This window comes from Garra rufa, chromosome 2 (assembly GCF_049309525.1).
Source record: "Garra rufa chromosome 2, GarRuf1.0, whole genome shotgun sequence".
NCBI lineage: Eukaryota > Metazoa > Chordata > Actinopteri > Cypriniformes > Cyprinidae > Garra > Garra rufa.
This window is the reverse complement of record NC_133362.1, coordinates 47649546-47674486: the sequence shown is the minus strand read 5'-3', so window position 1 is coordinate 47674486 and position 24941 is coordinate 47649546. Positions and strand designations below refer to the sequence as shown.

Below are 24941 nucleotides of genomic sequence, written 5' to 3'. Positions count from 1 at the left end.
GATTTAATAGGGAATTTGAGTTCAAATCCAGTGATTCATTGAACGAGCCTGATAACATAAACTCTGCAATTGATATTAATATCCAAAATATAGTGACACAGTAACAAGATTGGCAGTTTAAAACATTAATTTGTAAGCACAAAACACAAGATACTTCTTATTTCAGTATACACTGACCGAAATTATAAACACAAATTTGTTTTTGCCCCCATCTTTCATGAGCTTAACTCAAAGACCTAAGACTTTTTCTATGCACACAAAAGGCCTATTTCTGTCAAATATTGTTGACAAATCTGTCCAAATCTTTGTTAGTGAGTACTTGTCCTTTGCCGAGATAATCCATCCACCTCACAGGTGTGGCATATCAAGATTCTGATTAGACAGCATGATTATTGCACAGGAGTGCCTTAGGCTTGCCACAATAAAAGACCACTCTAAAATGTGCAGTTTTACAGTATTGGGGGGTCCGGTCAGTATCTGGTGTGACCACCATTTGCCTCACAGAGTGCAACACATCTCCCCCGCATAGAGTTGATCAGGTTGTTGATTGTGGCCTGTGGAATGTTGATCCACTGCTCTTCAATGGCTGTGCAAAGTTGCTGGATATTGTCAGGAACTGGAACACGCTGTTGTATACGCCGATCCAGAGCATCCCAAACATGTTCAATGATTTCAGCTTCCAGGAACTGTGTACAGATATTTGCAACATGGGGCCGTGCATTATCATGCTGCAAAATGAGGTGATGGTCGTGAATGAATGGCACAACAATGGGCCTCAGGACATTCCTGCAGTCAGCATGCCAATTGCACACTCCCTCAAAACTTGCGACATCTGTGGCATTGTGACAAAACTGCACATTTCAGAGTGTCCTTTTATTGTGGCCAGCCGAAGGCACACCTGTGCAATAATCATGCTGTCTAATTAGCATCTTGCTATGCCACACCTGTGAGGTGGATGGATTATCTCAGCAAAGGAGAAGTGCTCACTAACACAGATTTAGACAGATTTGTAAACAATATTTGACAGAAATAGGCCTTTTGTGTACATAGAAAAAGTCTTAGATCTTTGAGTTCAGCTCATGAAAAATGGGGGCAGAATCTGGAGGTTTTACTTGCATTGCCTTCGTGTTAAGGGATCCTGTTTGGTGTCCGTTGCAGAAAGGGGTTTCCCTAGGTTGCTGATTGGTTGGGAGTTATGCAAGCCAGGGAGCGCTCAAAGAACGCAAAAAGCAGCGGCAAAAGTGATGGCAAAAAGCATGGCTTAAAAGAGAGAAGAAGCCAAATTTTATGGTGTCTGGAGTTTTTAAAGTAGGCTGTTAAACACATCCCAAATGGTCAAATCAAATCACCTTTATTTATATACAGATTGTGTCAAAGCAACTTCATAGTATTTAAACAGCACAATAGTGTGTGAGTAACGCATTATTGTAAACAATCAATTTTCAGTTAAAGGCAGTTCATTAATGAATTCAGTGATATCATCATCCAGTTCGGTTCAAATAGTATAGGATATTGCTGGAAAGTGTCCCCAACTAAGCAAGCCAGAGGCGACAGCGGCAAGGAACCAAAACTCCACAGGTGACAGAAATGGAGAAAAAACCTTGGGAGAAACCAGGCTCAGTCGGGGGACCAGTTCTCCTCTGGCCAGACGAAACCAGCAGTTTGTACCAATGTCTGATTGTAGAGAACTCATCAGGTTCCCGTGGTGTGGCACCGATGGCCGTCTAGGTGGCGAGGTCTTCATTGATGATCGGTCTCTGGAGCTCATCTGGTTGACATTCAGGGCTATAGAAGTCATCTCCAGGTGGTGATCAATGATCTGAGCTGGGTACGGACTGGATCCGGGGGACTGCAGTGACCATCTGATCCGGATACATGCTGGGTCTGGTGGCTACGGTGACCTCGGAATAACAATGAAACAGACTAATATTAGCGTAGATGCCATTCTTCTTACGATGCAACGAGTACATCAGGTGTTATGGGAGGTGTTTTTGGTTCCGGTTGACCTAATTAATGCAGCCTAACAATCCTTTAACGGATTTGAATTATAGGAATGTGTTAATGTTTTATGAGTAGGCCAGGTTAAAGAGATGTCTTTAATCTAGATTTAAACTGATAGATTGTGTCTGCCTCCCGAACAGTGTTAGGTAGATTGTTCCAGAGTTAAGGCGCTAGATGATGATCTGCCAAGACGCAGCAGAAATGTGTCTTGACCAATTAGACATTGTCTTAACTCGGGGTTGCAAGCTGTTCAAAGCTGCTGGTTGGAGTTTGTTGGTTAAGTTTATTTCAGGCTGGCTGGTGCTAGGGCCTGATTTACCATCATCCCTGTTGTCTTTGGCCTCCTTGTGGAATTTGGCACCTCAGGTTTCAACAATGTTCTGATTGAATCTTAAATGGTCTGATTCGCTTTGATATGCTACATTATTTAATGTTTTAACAATTAAAAAAAAAAAAAAATTATATATATATATATATATATATTAGTTTATAATAAAATACAGTATAATAATAATAATAATAATAATAATAATAATAATAATAATAATAATAATTAAAAAGTGCATATCAAACAGCCAAAAACAACCTTTGCAGGACTGAACGTAGCCTAAGATTGACATTTCCATCATCTTACCTTTTGGCTCCTGCAAGCAGTCAAAGTATAATTAATTAACTATAATTGCAAATTTGTGTGTCATTAGTTACAAATGACAGTATCTGTTATCATTATGATGTGAATGACCTTCTGTTTCATTTGCTCTCAGGTTGAGCCTCAGCTATATTTCCACACCATCATCTGTAATTACACTGTGAATCTCATATTGAACCTGGAGAAAGAATAAACTAAACTGGCACAAAATTGTAGCAAGACTGTTATAAGCTTATAAGCTATAAGAATAAGGAATAAAAGCCAGTTGGAACTGCTCACAGTCAAAGAGCCAATAACCTAAAGGCAATGCACAAAGTATTACATTTAATTTTGAAGGTGTCTGTTTACACAAATAAATATAGTCTGTCTAGTTGGCAAAGGCTGTTTTCACTAACAGAACAAACAAAAAGTAGCTTGCCAATAACCAAGTAATGGTGTGTGTACTCTCTGTGTAACATGAAAAAAGTCTGTTTCAAGAAATGGAAAGTTAATTCAGAATTAGAAATATATTTGCTTAATTTGCTCCCAGCAAGTGTAGCACAGTTATTCACTCTGATGTTGATATTCAGAATGTCTGTAATCTGTTATAATTATTTGTTTACTATTACTTTTCATAGATAAAAGAGTCTTAATCCAATGCTTTGTATATTCATTCAGTTGAGCTAATTTCCCCCATTCTAATTGGTTTATTGAATGTTTTTCATTCTGTGTGCAGTTCATCTTGAATTCAGCCTCTCTTTCCCTAACCATCTGTTTTCCAGACTACTGATGACTTGTTGGTGGCGTCTGCCGAGTGCCCCAGTGACGATGAGGACATAGACCCGTGCGAGCCAAGCTCAGGTGGGTTAGGTTAGTCATCTCTTTATTACTAATTTTCTTTCTGACTGTGTCAGTCTTTCACTGTTTGTTCTCACTTTCGCCTCAACAGTTGTGTCTGTAGAATGTGCAGATGCAGGTATATGGGAAAAAGAGACTTCCTCCAGAGCACTTCTACAGCAATGTGCCTGTTTCTGAAATTTTAAAATGTTAAAATGTTCTCTTTAGTGCTGTTCGGGTTGGGCTTTCCTACACAATTGGTCCCACATCAGGAAGTTTACAGCAAGTTGATTGAGTTTGCCATTATAGATAAATTGCACATTTATGCTTGTGTGTAGAAAAACAATAGTGAATGTGGTGAGAAGATAAGTGGAGCAAAAAGATTTTAATTTATTTTTTATGAGATAATAGGTAATAGTCACTGGTGAGTATTTGTTTATAAATGGCAGTGCTTATTTCAATACCTCATGTGGTTTTTAGCGAATAACTTTTATATACTAAATAATTCAGTTTCAATAATTACTTTATATGTTTTTTACTATTCATTACTATTATCATTGACTACTCACTTTTATCAATTTGCTTATTAGCATGCATATTACTAGCATATTGGCTGTTTATTAGTACTTACAAAGCACATATTAATGCCTTGTTCTGCATGATTATATTGTAGATCCTCTAGCCCAGTACTTAAACATAACTACTGCAAGTACATTATTACTGTCAATAACCAGCAAATTAGGAGTTTACTGAAGGACAACTCCTAATTAACAGTAAAAATGTGTTCTCTAGTTTAAAGTGTTACCATCACACTTTATTTCTACACTGTCTAAATGTCTTCACTAAAATTTCATTAATGACATTTTGGATTAAATATCCCCCCCTCTGTTTTTTTTAACAAATCGCACCCTGATTATAATTTAATATGAGAGTACCTGAGCCAGATTGGCGTATTGGCGTTTTGTCAGCTACTAAAATTTATGTGAATTTTGCTCTATTTTCTTTGCATGCTGTGATCTCTGAGGAATGACATGGCCTCACAGCCTTGGGATTGGCCTAAGTCCTGTACGATTGAGATTGTTGAATCAGTAAAAGTCAATGCTTTGTGCCTCTCTCACTTACTCACATGAAAAGGTGCAGTTTTTCATTGATACACATCATCCCAGCAGCGGTAGATTCACTAGCTGCTTATCTCTCCCATGACTCAGTGGCAGCAAGAGAATTGAGCCATCTATCTTTCAGAAAAAAAGTGCATTCACGTCACCGATTATGGAATTTCAAGGCCACTAGAGCAACCGTCATAAGAAGCTACATTGTTGCCTTATAAGTGTACACTTTCTTTTCTTCAGTCCATGGTTTGTCCTCTACCAGTGAGTTAAATTATTACATGTTTTAAGTGGCGACAATGGCTTTTAGGAAGTGTCTGGCTACTCCTGCATGGTTTATCATCTGTGATGATATGCACAATATGTGTGTTGCATCTTTGAGATTTTGTCATATTGATGACACACTGGAAGCCAATGCATTACTGTAAAATATGTAATATAGTGTGTATTTTTGGTGGTTTTTGTCCATTTATTTATTTATACATTCACAGGAGAATGCATCAGCCAGATGGGCTGGATTTTTCCAGGCAAGGTCATTTCTGACCTTTGATTCCCTATAGGCAGCAGTTATTTGTAATACCGCTGCTATCAGTTGTAGAAAGCAGCAATATGTTTTCTCCTGGACAAACGAGGCACAGGGGGCACCGTGTGATTGATCATTCCATTATAGTTAGGTCATTTTATGAGATATGAATTAGATTATTTCATAAGTATTTTCAAAATCAGATATTTTGTATTTTTAGTCAGGATCATTATCCAGACCACCTTGGACATCACTGATGTGTGCTATACTTGGAAGCATGGTGACACATGGAAAAAACACTTTCTCCTGCATTGGAAACTAAATGGAAGTACAGATCAACTCTTTCATCTAAGCCATTGGTCTCAAACTCAATTCCTGGAGGGCCACTGCTCTGCACAGTTTAGCTCCAACCCTAATCAAACACAGCTGATCCAGCTAATCAAGGTCTTCAGGATTACTAGAAACTTCCAAGCAGGTGTGAGTTGGACCTGGTTGGAGCTAAACTCCAGGAATTGAGTTTGAGACCTCTGATCTAAGCCATGTAGACTGACCTCTTCATTATTGAATAAGACATACTTGGGTTCTGGTCAGCCTTGCACACACTGGCTGTTTTGCTGGCAAAGCAAGCTTCAATTTTATGAGTGCACTTGTTACGCCACGTCTGAGGTAAAGGTGTATCATGAAAGACAGTATGACATAGAGTTCTTTTTGAAAAGCAAACAAAAGTTCAAACAAAAAATGGCATCAGTCTCCCTTCCTCCTCAAGATATTATGTACAATTGTTTACATTTATAAGAATTAGCAGGTCCAAACAGGGGCAATCCAGAATCAAGGTCAATGAACATGCGGTTGTCAATATCTCAAATAAGTTGGTTAAGCAAACAAACAATCTATCTCAGTCAAACTCTCAAAAATGAACACACATACTCTCACAGTTATACATGGTTTGGAACTAATTATCAAATTCAGACAAGGCAAACACAACGAGTGAGGACAAAGCTTTTATAAGCTGCTAGGAGTCAGCTGACCAGGCAGGGCATGGCACCAATTAGACTGCAGTAACCAATCGGTCTTCTTCCTGGACAGAAGACACTCAAACGCTTCCCAAAACAAAAGAAAACACAGAAATGTTACAAAAGGAACGGACCTCTTTTACAAAGTCTTTATTTTGTTTTGGGGGTGCACTAGAACATGCTCTCATGCTTGGTGGTTCGAAAAGCGTATTATTTTTCACATAATTTGCATTATTACAGTAGCTATCTCCCCAGCCTGGCACAAATGGCTCAATTAGTTCCAGGTTTGATGAAAGTCCGCCTTCCAAAAAACGAAATATGTTGTGATTGGTTAGCAGTCCCACTGTGTTGTGATTGGCGAACAGCTTAGATGCCGTTTCAGTCCTGCCACACTCCTTCCCAAAGCAGCAAGTTCCGTGTACAACTGCGCAAGCTAGATTAAAGTGATTCTTATGTTTTAAATATGGATATGTCATGATAAATGAGATGGATTCAAGAGCGAGTAAGTTAAACAGTTTATTAAATAAACAGAAGGTTTCACAGAGAAGGTCAGACGAGCCGGTGAGATCGCCGATGGTGACGCTGGTAACGCAGGTAATCAATGGGCGACCAGGAGAAGTCAGCAACAGCCAGCCGGAACAGATAAATCCCAGGGAGCGAATCCACATGAAACAGGGTCGGGAGAGAACACAGGGAGAGAACCAGGACCGACGAAACAAACCAACGATCTGACAACATGAGACAAACAGAGCAGGCATTAAATAGCTGTGCAAACGAGCGACAGCTGGAGACAATCAGCTCGTGAGCGGCAGCGGCCACGCCCACTAGCACACACACACACACACACAGGGAGAGACAAACAGAGCAGCAAGATGAGAGAGTGAACCCATGAACCGTGACAGTACCCCTCCTCCTAGGAGCACCTCCTGGCGCTCCCAGAAGAACCTACCCGTCGATTGTAATCATCGATAAGGGAGTGATCCAATATGTCCCTAGCAGGCACCCAACTTCTCTCCTCCGGACCGTAACCTTCCCAGTCCGCCAAGTACTGGAATCCTCGTTCCCTCCGCCTCGAGTCCAGAATACGGTTGACCGAATAGGTAGGTTCCCCATCTACGAGACGCGGCGGTGGGGGAACTGGGACAGGCGGATTAATAGGAGAATAAAAAACGGGTTTAATTTTGGAGACATGAAAAACTGGATGAATTCTCCTGTACGCAGGAGGAAGTTTGAGGCGGACTGCCACTGGGCTAATGATTTTAGTGACAGGGAACGGGCCTATGAATTTGGGAGCAAGCTTATTACAAACGGATCGGAGAGGAATGTTCTTGGAGGAAAGCCACACTTTTTGACCGACGACGTAGATGGGAGGCCTAGACCGGTGGCGATCGGCTTTGGCCTTGGTGCGCGCTCCCACCTGGAGGAGAGTCTCTCTGGCTCTCTTCCAGGTGCGGCGACACCTCTGGACGAAGGCGTGGGCAGAGGGGACCGCGACTTCGGATTCCAGACTGGGAAAAAGAGGTGGCTGGTACCCTAAACTACACTCGAACGGTGACAGGCCCGTAGACGATACTGGTAACAAGTTATGCGCGTACTCAACCCATGAAAGTTGTTGGCTCCAGGAGGAAGGATTCTGTGAAACCAAACATCGTAACACCCTCTCAAGGTCCTGGTTGGCCCGCTCAGTCTGACCGTTGCTCTGAGGATGGAAACCAGAGGACAGACTAACACTTGCCCCCAGTAGATGGCAAAATTCCTTCCAGAATTTGGAAATGAACTGGGGACCCCTGTCGGAGACCACATCCTTCGGGAGGCCATGAACGCGAAAGATGTGGTCTACGACAGCTACCACTGTCTCCTTAGCAGAAGGTAATTTAGGTAAGGGAATAAAATGGGCCGCCTTCGAGAACCGGTCCACTACGGTCAAAACAACCGTATTGCCCTGGGAGAGTGGGAGGGCCGTAACAAAATCGAGCGCGATGTGGGACCAGGGTCTCGAAGGGACCGACAGCGGTTGGAGTAACCCCTCAGGGGGTCGATTGGAAGTCTTAGAGCGAGCGCAGACCGAGCAGGCCAAAACAAAACCTTGAGTGTCACGAGCCATAGAGGGCCACCAGAATCGCTGTTTAACGAGAAATAATGTGCGACTTACTCCTGGATGACAGGCCACGTTGGAACAATGAGCCCACTTGATAACGTCGGACCGAAGCCTCTCCGGCACAAATAAACGACCCGATGGGCAACCGACCGGGGACGTTATCCCTTCTAAGGCCGCGCGTACCTTAGTCTCCACCTCCCAAGTGAGTGTAGAAACAATAGGTTTCTCCGGAATGACGCACTCGGGAGCGGATGGACGTTCCGAACGGTCAAAAACGCGTGATAAGGCGTCGGGTTTGGTGTTCTTAGAACCCGGCCGGTACGAGATCGAAAAATCAAAGCGTCCGAAAAAAAGAGCCCATCGGGCCTGCCTGGAGTTAAGGCGTTTAGCAGACCTGATGTATTCGAGGTTCTTGTGATCGGTCCAAACGATAAAAGGCACCCCCGAGCCCTCTAACCAATGGCGCCATTCCTCCAACGCTAGCTTGACTGCCAACAACATTACCAATATCGTAATTACATTCAGCGGGGGACAAACGATGAGAAAAAAATGTGCAAGGGTGCATCCTATCATCCGCAGGAGTGCGCTGGGAGAGAACCGCACCTACCCCTACCTCTGACGCGTCGACCTCTACCACAAACTGACGTGTGGGATCAGGGGCAACAAGAATGGGGGCCGAAACAAAGCGGCTCTTGAGGTTGGAAAATGCTGTCTCGGCAGCATCAGACCACCTGAACGCAGTCTTGGTAGAGGTCAAAGCTGTCAGAGGAGCGGCTAGTTGGCTGAAGTTGCGAATGAAACGCTGGTAGAAATTGGCGAACCCCAAAAACCTCTGCAGGGCCTTGCGGGAATCGGGGGTTGGCCAATTTACCACAGCCTTAACCTTGTCGGGATCCATGCGTACTCCCTCGGATGAGACGATAAACCCCAGAAAGGGAACCGACTGTGCATGGAACGCGCACTTCTCCGCCTTGACGAAAAGCCCATTCTCTAGCAGCCATTGGAGCACCCGCCTGACGTGCTGAACGTGTTCCTGGAGAGAAGAGGAAAAAAATCAATATGTCGTCCAGGTAGACATACAGAAATTGGTCGACCATGTCTCTCAGCACGTCATTGACGAGTGCTTGAAAGACCGCGGGGGAGTTGGACAAGCCGAAGGGCATGACCAGATATTCAAAGTGCCCCCTGGGGGTATTAAAGGCGGTCTTCCACTCATCCCCCTCCCTGATGCGGATCAAATGGTAGGCGTTGCGAAGATCCAGTTTCGTGAAGATAGACGCTCCCTGCAACTGTTCGAAGGCTGAAGACATCAGCGGCAAAGGGTAAGTGTTCTTTACCGTGATGTTATTCAACCCCCGATAATCGATACATGGTCGCAGAGAGCCATCCTTCTTACCCACGAAAAAGAATCCCGCCCCGGCAGGAGAGGAGGAAGGGCGGATGATCCCGGCTGCCAGAGAATCAGAAATATATTTCTCCATGGCCTCCCTTTCAGGAGCAGAAAGCGAGTATAACTTGCCCTTAGGCGGAGACGTACCTGGCAGTAAGTCTATAGCACAGTCATAGGGACGATGCGGAGGAAGAGAAGCAGCTCTGGACTTACGGAACACTTCCTTCAGGTCGAGGTACTCCCAGGGCACGTTTGACAGGTCCACCGACTCATCCTGCAACAGAGAACGAGAAACAGACGGACAAGCAGACAAGAGACAGTTAGCAAAACAGGATTCGCCCCAAGAGGAAACAGAATTAAGGCCCCAATCCACGGTGGGTCGATGACGGACGAGCCAGGGGTGCCCAAGGACTATGGGAACCAGGGGGGACTCTGCGAGCAGGAAGGTAATCTCTTCCTTGTGGTTGCCAGAGGTGATCATAGTGAGAGAGCAGGTGGTGTGAGTAATGGGAGGAAGAGTTTGACCATTAAGAGCATTCACAGAAATGACAGTCTTAAGAGGAGTAGTGGGAATGCGTAGGGAGCATACAAGGTTCCAGTCCATAATATTACCTTCCGGTCCAGAGTCCACGAGGGCCTGACAGTGGTGGAACCTGGCCGCCCATTGAAGTCTCACCGGGAGAAGAGTGGTGGATGAGGGTTTGTCCTGGGATAATCCGCCCGACAGTAACCTCCATCCTACTGTCGGGTTTGGCCTTTTACTGGACAGGTGTTGAGGAAATGTCCAGCGGCACCGCAGTACAAACACAGACCTCTGGATCTTCGACGTTCTCTCTCCTCCCGGGAGAGCCGAGCTCTACCCACCTGCATGGGTTCAGGATCTTGAAGTGGGCTGACCGTATTAGCGACACTGGAACCCTGTTCCAGCCAAGCAGATCCGGGACTGAGGTGGGTCAGTTGGTCACGTCGTTGGAGTCTAGCATCCACCCGGAGGGCCAAGGAAATCAGTCCATTGAGATCAGGAGGTAGTTCCAGCGTGAAGATCTCCCGTTGAATACGGTCAGCCAACCCATGCAGGAAGATGTCCCACTGCGCCGCCTCGTTCCATTTGCACTCGGCAGCCAGCGTCCGGAATTCGATGGAATAGTCCGAAACCGAGCGATCAGCTTGCCGTAGATTGGCTAACATGCTGGCTGCCTCGCGCCCGATGACGGCCCGATCAAATACCCGTCTCATCTCTTCAGAAAGGAGCTGGAACGAGGCACAACAGGGATGTTTATTCTCCCACAACGCCGTTCCCCACTGAGCTGCACGGCCCGAAAGCAGAGTCAACACCAACGCCACTTTCGATTGTTCGGATGCGAAAGTGTTAGGCTGTAACGAGAAGAACATTGAGCATTTGGTCAAAAAGGCTCTGCATAAATTGGGCTCACCCGCATAGAGTTCCGGAGTCGGCAGACGAGGCTCGTGATGAGACGTGGTGTTAACCACAGCGGGCGGAGGGGAAGGCGGTGGGGGTAGCGCAGCGGGTGATCTCAGGCGTTGTAACTGATTGGTGAGCTCGGATACCTGCGCTACCAGGGCTTGAACGGCTCGTCCAGTGGCCAGCATCTGTTCGTCCTGCCGATCCATACGAGCGTTATTAGATGCCAAAATGTCCTGCAGAGTTTGAGCACTCGCTGAATCCATTAGCTGGTCAGATCGTTCTGTCATGATAAATGAGATGGATTCAAGAGCGAGTAAGTTAAACAGTTTATTAAATAAACAGAAGGTTTCACAGAGAAGGTCAGACGAGCCGGTGAGATCGCCGATGGTGACGCTGGTAACGCAGGTAATCAATGGGCGACCAGGAGAAGTCAGCAACAGCCAGCCGGAACAGATAAATCCCAGGGAGCGAATCCACATGTAACAGGGTCGGGAGAGAACACAGAGAGAGAACCAGGACCGACGAAACAAACCAATGATCTGACAACATGAGACAAACAGAGCAGGCATTAAATAGCTGCGCAAACGAGCGACAGCTGGAGACAATCAGCTCGTGAGCGGCAGCGGCCACGCCCACTAGCACACACACACACACACACACACACACAGGGAGAGACAAACAGAGCAGCAAGATGGGAGAGTAAACCCATGAACCGTGACAGGATATTTTTCTTACAAAACACATTGGATCGCTAAAGGAGGCTTTTACTGACCCCGGAGCCATGTGAGGCACTTTTTATTATGGATCGACTTGTTTTGGACTGATGGATAGAAACACTTGTCTATGCCGTTCAGTCTATGCCGTTCAGTCTATGCCATTCAGTCTATGCCATTTAGTCTATGCCGTTCAGTCTATGCCGTTCTAAAGCTTGGGAGTGCCAAGATCATTTTTAATTTAACTTAGATTGCATTCGTCTGAAAGTCATATACACCTAGCATGGAGGGTGAGTAAATAATATGCTACAGTACTGTTGGTCCTATTGTCAGCCTGCGAGATCACTGATGCATGATATTATTATTATTATTATTATTATTATTATTATTGTGCTAATTTATTTACATGCCCAAAACCAGCTCAAACATAAGGCTTGTGTAGCTATCTACACTGTATGATGAATCAATCTCTTACCACACACGTCTACCACCCGGCTCCGTCGCAGCAACCGATGATCGTCACTCTAGTCAATGCTTGTGTTTACAGCAGCAGCAGCTCTGCATTTGTTTCGACCCTTTATACCGCACACATCAAGGTCCGTTTGGTGGAGTAGCAGATGGCTGCATTCCAGCAGATGATCCCTCATCGTGAGAGAGGCAGCTCTTTCAACTTTATCTGAGTGTTCCAACAGAGAAGTAAAAAATGGACCGTTCAGCATAATATCAAGCAGCATGATGAACTGTTTTTGTACTGGCAAAATAACTGAAACTGGCTGGCACTGGAAGCTTTGCCACTGAAGTTAAAAATAAAGTGACTATAGCACCTGTGCTAAATGTGCTAAAACAAACAGATGGTACTCAGTTAGAGTAAGTCTTTTGCTGTTCTGTTTACCATCACCGTTTCTATTCTTTCTCTAATACATTTTTTGAACACAAAGCGCCACTATAATTATAGACTTCTACAAGTTATGAGGCATTTTCATGCACTTTGGGGCTGGTCAGTATTGGTCCTAGAGAGTCCTGCAGAGTTTTACTCCAACCTTGATATTACCTTGCCTGTAGCTTTCTAGTAAATCTTAGACATGGATCAGCTTGTTCAGATGTGTTTGATTTAGGTTGGAGCTGAGCTCTGAAGGACTATGGCTCTCCAGGACCGATGTTGGCCATCCCTGGGCTAGATAGAGCCAATGGGTACCAGGGGGCTTGGAACAGACCAGGAGTCAAAAGCATGAGTGTAGCTGCTGACCAGAGAAACTTCAAACTGGGCAGAGTTGGACAGAGCAGGACGGAGAGTCGCCAACTACAAAATGCAGGACTGGGTACTATTCTGAAACACAGACACAATAGGGAAAGACAAAGTGTAACAAGACAAAAAAAAGAAAAAAACTAAACAAGGCAAACCTTGTGGAGTACAAAATAATCTGGCAATAACATGATTGTAGAGGACATAGTGCATAGGAAGGAAAGCACAGGAGGCACAGGTGAGCACAATGAGGACTAGGCAAAGACTAAACGGTATGTTGTACAGGTAAACAAGGGGTGCATTCTGCTTTACTTTCAGACACACTTATGAACCTTACTAGTCACCTCCCCACAGAGGAATCAATGCCACTATTTTTTAAAGTGCGTTTCCCTTTGTCAAATTGACGAGAGAAGTTTATATGGACAGACCCTCAAGCCCTCCATTTTGACAAACTGGATAAATCCTCTTCATATGTACACCTCGGGCAGCTCTATATGCAACACGATTGCAACAACACAGCAAATTGGCTTAATCATCACCCCACACAACTCTGAATGGTGCTTCCGACAAATTTATATGGAAAAAATGTAAATAATAAATCAGCTCGATTGCAGATTCCTAATGAACAAGGGCTTAGGATGTTCCAATTCAACTTATCGCAAAGTGGGCATTCATGCAACGTAAGCAATGACATACATATCAACAAGACAGAGCTAAGTCAGCAACGAAAAAGCATAGAAAAGTGAAGTGGAACACAACCAAGGAGGCAGGATAAGGAAAGCACATGACCAACATTAAAGACAATAGGTATGTTCAACGCTATACAAAGCAAAGACTTTTACGAACAATCTGCACTTTCATGTAATATTATGCCATCTTATACAAAACATTATGAAGGTGCTGATAACAGTCCCTACAATAGCAGGGTTGGACTGGCAATTAGTGACAGGGTTTATTCTTGGTAATGTGACAGAACTAATGGGCCACTAGTGTATATAATAAACTCAAAAAATAAATACACAATTAAATCACATTTAAAAATATATTTTTAGAATTCATAATATATTTACGTGTTTATTGAACAATATATCAGCCACCATTAACATTTTTTTCTAGTCATCTGACTTGCTGTACAGCCACAGCTTTGTCAACAATGGAAAGAGAAAAGAGAAAAGATGGTGCAGAAAAGTTTTGAAAAGCCAAAAAGCCTGCATCGAATTGTACAAAAACCACTGACCTTTTAATCCCAACACTACCTTCATCTGCTTCAACTTTGTCATGTGCGCTTCAGGAGATAGACGTAGGTCAGAAGATGAGATTTTGCCTGCTGTGACATTTGCTAGAGTATGAGGCAGGGCAGCATCTCTACTCCAACATAGCTTGGTCAAAAGAAAAAAAAAAAATCTGAGGGCATGCGAGTCAAGAAGATAAAGCCTCTACTTTGTCAGTCATATCTTAAATGGGCCCATTCAGTTGATTTTTTTTTTTTCAACATCTTCAAACTGCCATCAACAAGACCTTTTATTGAACAGAAAATTGCTTGCTTTTTGTGAGAAAACAGTCTCCCTCCTTTGATCTGTATCTAGGATTGTTGATGAGTGACAATTTGTTTGTTAGAAGAAATGGGAGCACATACAATTTAGAGGAAAATGAGAAGAGAAGTGTACAAGTGGTTTGTGTTGGTGGTCAAGTTAGTAATATCTGGACAAACAAATGTCAGCTCTCGGAAAACAGATCAAAAGACTACTTATAGTAGACATTACTAATATTGTTGGGATGTGATGGCTTAGTTACAGAGGGTGCTTGACTCTGAGGGTGCATATACTGTAAACTTGAAGATACCAGACCAAGACTGCCAGACCTCCCTGAATTTGATTTTGCTGTTAAACAAATATTGAAATATGCAACATTTCAGGCATTGACATGGATTTTACAGAAGACAAGCAAGACATAACTTCTAAGGATCAGTGCTCTGGCATGTTGCAGTATGTAAGTGACATTGTTCCAAAGAGATTAGTAGATTCATCATCTGAGTAGTCTTTTGCTGTAATGCAAATATATTAAAATTGAACAAGGATAAGTTAATTTGCAAACAGTAGGACAGTAAATACACAAAAGAGGAGTTACAAATGATTGTGTTTTTTATTCACATCCCTTTTCATGTCTGGTGTAACCACATAATCACATAACTTAAACCATTATAAAACAACAGACCAAATTTGGTTTAAATGTCCAGTCGAAACAATTTTTTTATTTATGTGCATCGTAACCAGTCCAGTGAGCCACAAGAGTCCTGAAATTTAAAAACAAGTTTAGTCTCTCTATTTTATTGTAACTTTTAAATGTACAATATTATAAGTCAGGTTGTTCTGGGTTTGTTGGGGGGTTAAATTGTAAAAAGCATAGTATTTGTATAAATAACAGCATCTGTTCTTGGTATAAAATTAAATAAAATAAGTTTAGTCTCTCGTTCCAACCCTGTATGACACTTATTATAGTCTACTATGTGAAAAGCCACTCACATCTGCATCGTGTAGATGGGAAATGTTGTAATACTGCGTTATGTGCCCCGCTATATTAAACTATGCTATTCTATGACATTAGCGATGTAATTTACATCATTTACTTTTATGGTTTTTAATGAGAAACCACAAGAAACAGGTGAATAAAGGCTAACAATCGATGTTTAATCATTTCAAGAAACATAAGCATTTTGGCTCGTTTATTTGTATCGTTACTGTTCTATAAGAGCATTGTTTGGAGGGAGGGGAGTGTCTCTAAATGTCTGAATATTTTTTTAACTATACTTTATAGCTGTGTGTTGCAATCAGGGCTGTCCCAAGCATGGTTGTGTTCACTGTCAAACTCCAAAATTAGATTATTTTGAATTTAAATTTTTAAAAAACATCTTTATTTTAATAATTAATAATTGTAATAATTTAATAATTGAATTTCATGACCAAAAAAATGGTTTGTTGTGTGTATTTATTTCATTCGATTAGAAAACATTTTAAGCTGTCATATGGTCATGTTACCCCCACCTATGGGGCACGTTGTCACATTTCACTTCCCGGACCTGGTTCCCAGAACTAATTTCCCTCGCGGCAGCCCCTCCCTGGAAAATCCCCTTCAGGAAAGACCTTCTTTCTCAGGGGATGGGCACAATTTGGCACACGCACCCCGACCTTTGGAACCTGCACGTCTGGCTCCTGGACGGGACACGTCAGACCTCTCCGGCCTTCCACAGGCCATGATAGAAACTATCACTCAGTCCCGAGCTCCCTCTACTAGGCAGGCTTATGCACTGAGGTGGGGTCTATTCGTTGACTGGTGCTCCTCTCGAGCAGAGGCCAAGCCCAAGGTTCCCACCACGCCTTTCCACGATCAGGTGGTAAACCTGCAAGCTCTGCCCCTGGAGGAGGCAGACCCAGCTTCCGCGCTGCTGTGTCCAGTCCGAGCTTTGCGAATATACGTAGACCGTACTCGGCACTTCAGACGCACCGAGCAGCTCTTGTCTGCTTCGGAGGTCAGCAGAAAGGCAATGCTGTCTCCAAACAGAGGTTGGCCCATTGGGTGGTAGATGCCATCTCCCTGTCATACCAAAACCAGGGAGAGCCATGCCCCTTAGGTGTTCATGCCCACTCCACTAGGAGTGTTGCCTCATCCTATGCGTTGGCTCATGGCACCTCACTAGCAGATATCTGTAGAGCTGTGGGCTGGGCGACACCTAATACCTTCGCCAGGTTCTACAACCTTCGCTTAGAGGCCGTATCCTCCCGTGTCTTAACATACTGTAAAACTTCAGGTGAGCGGGAGGACGGCTGGTGTCGGCTTGCTGCGCCATTCCCACGAGGATCCGTGCGCTATTTTCCCAGAATGTTCCCTCCGGCGAACCCTGGGTCCTCCATGTCCCGCAGTCAGGCCTAGACGCGGAGTAGTCCCTGACTGTGATCCTGCTGGGTCTCCATCGCCCCGCAGGTTGTGGCAATATGTCTCAGTATTTTTCCAGCGGTCAGCCAGAAGGCCGCTGTTTCCCTCGTATATCCCTAAAAAGTTTTATGGATATATTGAATTTACTTTCATTCCACATGTAAAGATCTCATGTGCTCCGCCCCCCCAACCTCTGCTTCAGTACAACTGGCATCCCTGTGGGGCCCCCCCTACCGGTCCTCAGGGCGTTGGGAAGGTTACGTTCATATCTGTCTGCTGACACGTCCGCCTGTCAGCACACGGTGTTGTGCGTAACGCGGTGTCTGGTTTGTGGCCTGTTCCATAGGGTCTGTTCCCATATGTAACGTCGTAGTGAAACGACTGAAGGGGAACGTCTAGGTTACGTAGGTAACCCTCGTTCCCTGAAGGAGGGAGCGGAGACGTTACATCCCCTGCCACGACCTGACACGGCTCGATCCCGCTCCTCAGCGAAAACCTGAATGAGTGGTGCGTGCCGCCACGTTATATACCCGTGTGTACGGGGGAGTGGCTTGGCATGCAAATACCACTCGCCAATGTTCATTGGCCTTTTGAATAAGGCTCAGAGATGATTGGTCTCTCAGGCGAGTTCCCATATGTAACGTCTCCATTCCCTCCTTCAGGGAACGAGGGTTACCTACATAACCTAGACGTTCTCTGCGGTGCCTCCTTTTAGCAACAAAAATTGCAGCCATTTTAAGTGCAAAATAGTTTAAGACATGCTTTTAAATAATGGCACAAATACCAGTAATTTGACAAGCTCAAACATTAGTATATTGCAGTTTTAATACTCTACTCAAATACATTTTGCATCTGTACTGCAAAAAATGCTTTTCTTAATTAGATTTTTTGTCTTGTTTTTAGCCAAAATATCTAAAAATTCTTTAATCAAGAAGGTTTTTTTTAAACGAGTAAAAATTACTTTCTTGTTTTCAGAAAAAAAAAATAAATAAATAAAATTAAGTGAGTTTTTGCTTAGAACAAGCTAAATAATCTGTCAGTGGGGTAAAAAAAAAAAAAAAAAAGTTTTCTGTTTAAATTAATATTTTTTATTTTTGCTTACCCCACTGACAGATTATTTAGCTTGTTCAAAGCAACAAAAATGTGAGTTTTTCTGAATACAAGACAATTTTTACTTGTCTAGAAAATCCTTCTTGATTTAAGAATTTTTAGATATTTTGGCTAGAAACAAGACAAAAAATCTAATTAAGAAAAACATTTTTGCAGTGTGAAAGATAAATTCCTAAATGCATATTTAATAAGGTCAGGTGCAAAAATAACTCCTTTTCCACACCCTTTCAGCACTAATTCTTCACTGCACATCTTTAATAAATCCTGACAGTGCTATTTTAACATTGTAAGTGCTTTATGAATGTTAAGTAGCCTGTTTTGCCTGTTTTATCGTTGAATTTTGATGTTGCCTGTGGTCATGTAATTGCATGAACACCTACAATATAATCATATGGTGTTTTTCAAGGTACTAACTTACTTTTTATGATCTTGGTTTGACCTCACTGCTTTTCAGGAAGATGAGGGGTGTCTCACACATAATGATATATTTTCAGCTTTATAGTATACTGAAAGAGCTCTTGCATTTTGAAGTCATGTTTTGAAGTCAGTTTCAAAATCTCTGAATAAGAAGCAGCAGCATATTTGTAGCAGGAAACTGGCAGCTAAGCATCAGTTTCTGTGTGTGTGTGTGTGTGTGTGTGTGTGTGTGTGTGTGTGTGTGTGTGTGTGTGTGTGTGTGTGTGTGTGTGTGTGTGTGTGTGTGTGTGTGTGTGTGTGTGTGCACCTGGTATTCATCACGTTGTGGGGACCAAATGTCCCCACAAGGATAGGAATACCAGTAGATTTTGACCTTGTGGGGACATTTCTCAGGTCCCCATGAGGAAACAGGCTTATAAATCATGCACAATGAGTTTTTTTGATGAAGTAAAAGTGTGCACAATCTCCTGTGAGGGCTAGGTTTAGGTGTAGGGTAGGTGTAGGGCGATAGAAAGTACGGTTTGTACAGTATAAAAACCATTACGCCTATGGAATGTCCCCATAAAACATGTAAACCCAACATGTGTGTGTGTGTGTGTGTGTGTGTGTGTGTGTGTGTGTGTGTGTGTGCACATTTGTGTGGGAAAGCTGAAAGTATCTTACATTTACTCAGATAACAGTATTTCAAATTGTTGGTTAGATAGAGTTGATGGACTGACCCTTGGTGTTTTTGTTTCTTCAGCTAACCCTACAGGCCCTGGGGTGAAGAGCTATCCTGGTCAGTCAGAGGTTTTCCATGAGTCCAGCAGCACCACTGGCATGGTGGTCGGCATTGTCGTTGCTGCCGCACTTTGCATCCTCATTCTTCTATATGCGATGTACAAATACCGCAACCGTGATGAAGGATCATATCACGTGGATGAGAGCCGCAACTACATTTGCAATTCAGCCCAGTCAAACGGAACAATTGTAAAGGAGAAACCAGTGGACGGAACCAGTAGTGTCAGCAAGGGCAAGAAAAACAAAAACAAGGAGTATTATGTGTGATTCTATGTGGTTCTCACAAAAGTCAAACACTAGACCTACTCATGTAAGATAACAAAAACTGAGAGATTATGGAAAAGCATTTAGTCATATATTAAACAGCGGTACAACGGAAATCTTCAATATTTATTCATGCACATTGGAATGGATGACAGAACAGAAGGACAGCCACTTCCAGATGTTCTGGAATCAGATGTTTAATCAGACAAGCTGATTAAATACCCAACAGCTCCTATAAGTGATGGAAAGATGACCAAATCCACCCAGACTCTGGCCCTTTCTTGTGTAACAAATGCAAAGAAGAATGAATAAAGAGTGAGCAATAGACTATCACAAAACATTATTCTGTTTTGTTTTGTTTTCCTGAAGCATCACTGAAGAAAGACAGAATGAGGAAGGACAGATCACATCTCTCAGTGGTTCGACTTGATAATTCTTATAGAGCTAATATAAATCTGACAGCTGATGGTAAATGGGAAAAGAAGATTACACCAGTATCTCTGGCAAACATATGGCTGCAAAACAGTTGTGGATATCTCAGTTATTGGATTTAATGTCTTATTTAATATGTTTCTATACAGTAAAATCACTACTGTGTGCTTTTTGGACTGTCACAAATTTGTTTTATAACCTGTTGAATTGAGGATGCAAACTTTATCTACTCCTTGTCAGAAAAGACTACAAATGAATCTTAAATGTGTCTATTATAGAATTTATAGATAATATCAACAATGCCATTTTTTATTTAAATTGTGGGTTTTTTTTTTCATTATGTTACCTGCTAATTGTTTTCTGCAAATGATTGTTCAAAATTTCATAAGACTATGTGTGTGCACATGCACGGTCCATGTTTTAGAAGGTACTCTGAAATACACACAAAAACAAAAACCATGCCAGAGCCTTCTAAAGACATATGACTACCAATAAACCCACACCTGAACTCCCATGAGATGTATATCAGCCTGCAGTGACAGATGGGATGAATCCATGTTCAGTTGTGCTTGCACACCCTTAAAATGTAATCATAAACCAGATTCGTTCACTTACTTCTGTTTTGAGAGTATGTGTCTGTCCATGTGTCTGCCTCATTTTCTACTTTTAAAAGGACAGGGAAACTGATTTTGAGCTAAACACGAGAACCGTTAAAATTAATTTGACTTATTTTTTAGACCTGTATTACTTTTTTATACAGTATTTTATTTCTGAGACTTTCAAATTGTATTAAAATAGTTTTAAAACATTAATCAAGTGAATAAAATATTACCCAGAATGAATCATTTTCTCCCGTCTTGGATGAATGCACGGCTTTACTCTATGTAAGTATGTATTTATAGTTAGTTAATAAGTTAGTGTATTTTATATATATATATTACATTTTTACTATTATTTATATATTACCACTGATTAGCACTATTTATACATTTTTCTTTTAGCATTGTAACGTCTTTAGAAGAAAATGTTAAGGAGAAAATATTTCCCAGCATTTGTTGTTGTTATTGTAGGTGTGTATTTACAGAGATAATGTCTGTTTTGGACATAATTCATAGTCACAGTATATTTTAAATTCCAATTATTGCTATTAACAAACCATTAACTACAACTTTTGCCTCAACTCTCATTAGAATATTAGTAGACTTTCTGCTTAATATCTGCTAACTCTTTATTGTGATGATCTCCCAACAGACATTCTACTAACTAAATAACTTTACAAATACATGCCAAAGATTCCTATATGGTCTACTCTGCTTCCGGATACAGTGAAGTGCAGATCAATGCACACTCTAATGGCTAATATTGCACACAACACATTGGGCAGTGGACAAGGGTTTGATTATAACTACAAACACGCATAAAATGTGTTAAAAACTACAAACATGGCTGATATGCGTGACGGATGAATGGGTTTGGGTGATAAATAATCAATGTCCAACCTAATGAAAATATATTTATTTAATGTTATGCATGTTATATTTAATCTGTAGCAACATTGTGAACTTTTATAATGATACCTTTGGTCATTATTTTTTAAATAAACCATTATGCAAACACATGAGCAGAGCACCTGATGGCAGATCAACATGCCTTTTAATTTCTCTCCACTATGGTAGGAAATCAAATTAAATGAAATGTGGGTGATGTTAACTGTGACAAGATGATTGTCAGGGCTGTTTAAACAGTTACAGGATGCACATAACTAAGCAACAAAGCATCCGTTCTGACAAAGTAGTATGTTTCAAAGTGTGCCTAATATTCTTCTCAAAAGTATGTACTTTTTCTTCTTCTTCTTCTTCAAAAAAAAGAGTATACTTTTAGGGCATAGTGTAATTCAGGCAGGTTTTTGAGGCCGTAAATCACGTCTTCAAATCACGACTCACGACTTTGTAGCATTCCAGGCAAGTCACCCCAAACTGCCTGAGCGCATTTATTATTATTACATTATTATTAATTTGTTTGCAACGTTATATTGTCCTGAAGTCTATTATTACATATTACATATTACCATATCATTGCTACCAAGTGTATTTAACATATAAGTGTTTTCTGTTCAATTGAATTATGGGTAAATCTAAATGATTCAGTCTCTGCAGACCTCTTGTTTCTGCTACAGCACTTGTTCTCTGGTAGAATTATCAAATAAGTATAAGAGCTTGTCTTCACACAAGTTTACAGAGCCGCCCACTAATATTGGCATCCTTGGTAAATATAAGCAAAGGCGGCTGTGAAAATAAATCTGATTTATCTTTTTGATTTATCTTTTTGATCGTTCATTAAAAAAAAATTATATTTACATTTTGTAGCACACCAGGGTGACTGAAACTGTCCAGCCACAGGATTATAAACATGAGGAACACAAAGTCTAAATTCCCTTAATCATCATCACAAGGAGTAAAACCAAAGAATATAGTTCTGATGTACAGAACAAGATTGTTGAGCTTCACAAAATAGAAAGTGCCTGTAATAAAATACGTGAAGCATTGAAAATCCCCCCCAAATTTCACCATTAGGGCAATAATTAATAATAATATAATCAGATTTCGATTCAAACACAATAATTCACCAATATCTCTAATATGTAACTCTACAACAAACAAATCGACAAAAATATTAACACAAAAATCACATATGAAGCAACAAGGAGAATGAATTTGGCAAAAAGCACGACAAATGAACAACGGCCTCCATAGAGTGTTTGGTGTGCAGCATATAACTGGGTCAGGTGAGGAAATGGACCAATGGCAATCTCTAATTAATTAGCTCAGGAATGCCCACCTGTAACACAGCATACACATGCATAGACACAATAGACACACAAGAGGGCAGTATAACATCAACTTATAACACCCTCATCCATTAAATAAAACGTAAACCTTTTTTTTATAACAAATGGTCAGATTGTAAACTTGACAGATTAGCGACCAATGCATGAGGCGATGGTCAGCATTAGACATACAATTAAGAAAAACAAGAGGGTTATGATCTGTGTAAACTGCAATGGGCTATGAACTGCAACCAACATATACTTCAAAATGTTGAAGTGCAAGGACTAAGGCAAGAGTTTCTTTCTCAATGGTACTGTAACCGATTTGGTGCTTGAGGAATTTCTTTAAAAAAAATGATTGGGTGATTCAATCCATTAGGATCAGTCTGTAGTAAGACAGCATCCGCACCGGTTCCACTAGCATCAACTTCCAACAAAAAAGGCTGATCAAAGCATGGGGCAGAGAGTACAGGGGCACTACAAAGTAAGGTCTTCAATGCCTCAAAGGCAGACTGACATTTCAAAGTCCATTAAAATGACACTGTTTTACGTAGCAAACTAGTAACAGCAACATCAGAGAAATTCCTACAAAAAAAAAAAAAAAAAAAAAAAGTCTGTAATAAGCAGTCATTCCGACAGAGTTCTCTTTTGGTTTTAGGAACTGGGAAATCAACAATAACTTGTACCTTAGAGTTAAGGGGTTGTCTGAATAACACACAACATCATCCAAATAAGCCTCACAATTCGATATGTTAGTCAACACTATGGAAATTAGTCTCTCCAACTCCAGCATTTCGGAGACTGAAGGCCATAACTCAATACTGCAGGAATTCATCAAGGGTAGCAAAAGCAGATATCTCAGATGCTCTCTCAGTGAGTAGTACCTGCCAGTGACTGCCGGCCAGCTTTCAGTAAATCGAGCTTAGTCACAAACTTTGCATTCCCAACGCAATCCACACAGTCTTCCATACGTGGTAATGGGAATGAGTCTTCCTTAATTAAGAAAAAAAGCTTAACTTTCCGATAGTCCGTGCAAAATCTTTGAGTTCCGTCAGGTTTAGAAACAAGTAGACAGGGTGAGAACCAACAAACAAATTTTGGGTTTCTTGCTTTAACAAATTAAAACGAAATACATTTTGTTAGACAGGAAAATGTGAACCAATGTTCATGTCATGCTCAATGACATGGGTAGTAGTAGGGAAATCATTAAAGGTGCCATAGAATGCATTGATACAATATTTTAAATTGTTCTCTGATATCTACATAGAAGGTATATGGCATAGGAAAGGGCAAAAATTCTCCAGAAACGGTTTTACACGTCCATTTACAACCCTAGGATTTGTCCCTAGAATGAAATGCTCTGTTATTGCCTTATTTGGAAGGTTCATTAATATTAGTGAGGGGCTCTGCTCTGATTGGCTGTTTCACAGAGCAGCTCATCTCAGTAGCTCACACATGGAGGAAATATACATTTAATTACGGAGCTCTAGTCGCTTTTAATATGCGGTTTGTTGAATCTGCTGTTTTGAATCGGCGACATTTTCCTCTCACTATGTGATCGCATGTGCTCTGTGTAACGTTATACTGCAGCACTTACCACACAAGTTCAGATGCTTGTTAGTGATGCTCAAGATCCGTAAATCATTGACCATCATCAGTGCAGTCATCTCTCTGTTTATGTGGTAAGTGAAATCTTATGTGCTGCAATGTAACAGGCTAGCGCTAGCATTAAGCTAACCATCTCCCTTCAGTGACTCCTTATTTTACTGATGTACTGAAGTTAATGATGATTGGGCGATGCAAATGTTGGGGGCGTAACTATTAACGATCGTGACTATTGCGTAATAGTCTGTGTTATGTTGGAATTGACCTATTTTTCAGTGGTCTTTTGCAAACACCAAATTTATTTAAGAAGGAGGAAATGGTGGTGTTTGAGACTCATGGTGTGTCATGTCCATGTACTGAACTGTTATTATTCAACTATGCCAAGGTAAATACAGTTTTCCATTCTATGGCACCTTCAAACAAAGTCAGGTATCTATCAATAAGCTTGATGGTAGCATCTTGGGCAGATTCAGTCAAGTGTGATAGTTTTTCTGACAAGTTTGCCATAACTTCGGAATTCTGCAAACGACCAGACGACAACGAAGCACTATTTATTTTAACCCATCACTTTCAGGTGAGTATTCTGACAGTGACTTGT

The 24941-nt window shown here is 41.7% G+C and overlaps 1 protein-coding gene across 5 annotated transcripts in view; it reads left to right on the top strand.

The window, feature by feature from the left end:
• The window catches only part of nrxn1b (neurexin 1b), a 179372-nt gene extending 157852 nt beyond the window's left edge, over window positions 1–21520 (top strand). For 3 of the 5 annotated variants that reach the window (XM_073834314.1, XM_073834312.1, XM_073834316.1), the window contains 2 exons: window positions 3412–3499; window positions 19178–21520. In XM_073834314.1, the coding sequence (XP_073690415.1) occupies window positions 3412–3499; window positions 19178–19482 (393 nt within the window). In that variant the 3' untranslated portion in view covers window positions 19483–21520. The remainder of the gene's footprint in view (window positions 1–3411; window positions 3500–19177) is intronic. The other 2 variants (XM_073834315.1, XM_073834313.1) reach the window with 1 other exon arrangement.
• Window positions 21521–24941: the final 3421 nt, after the last annotated feature.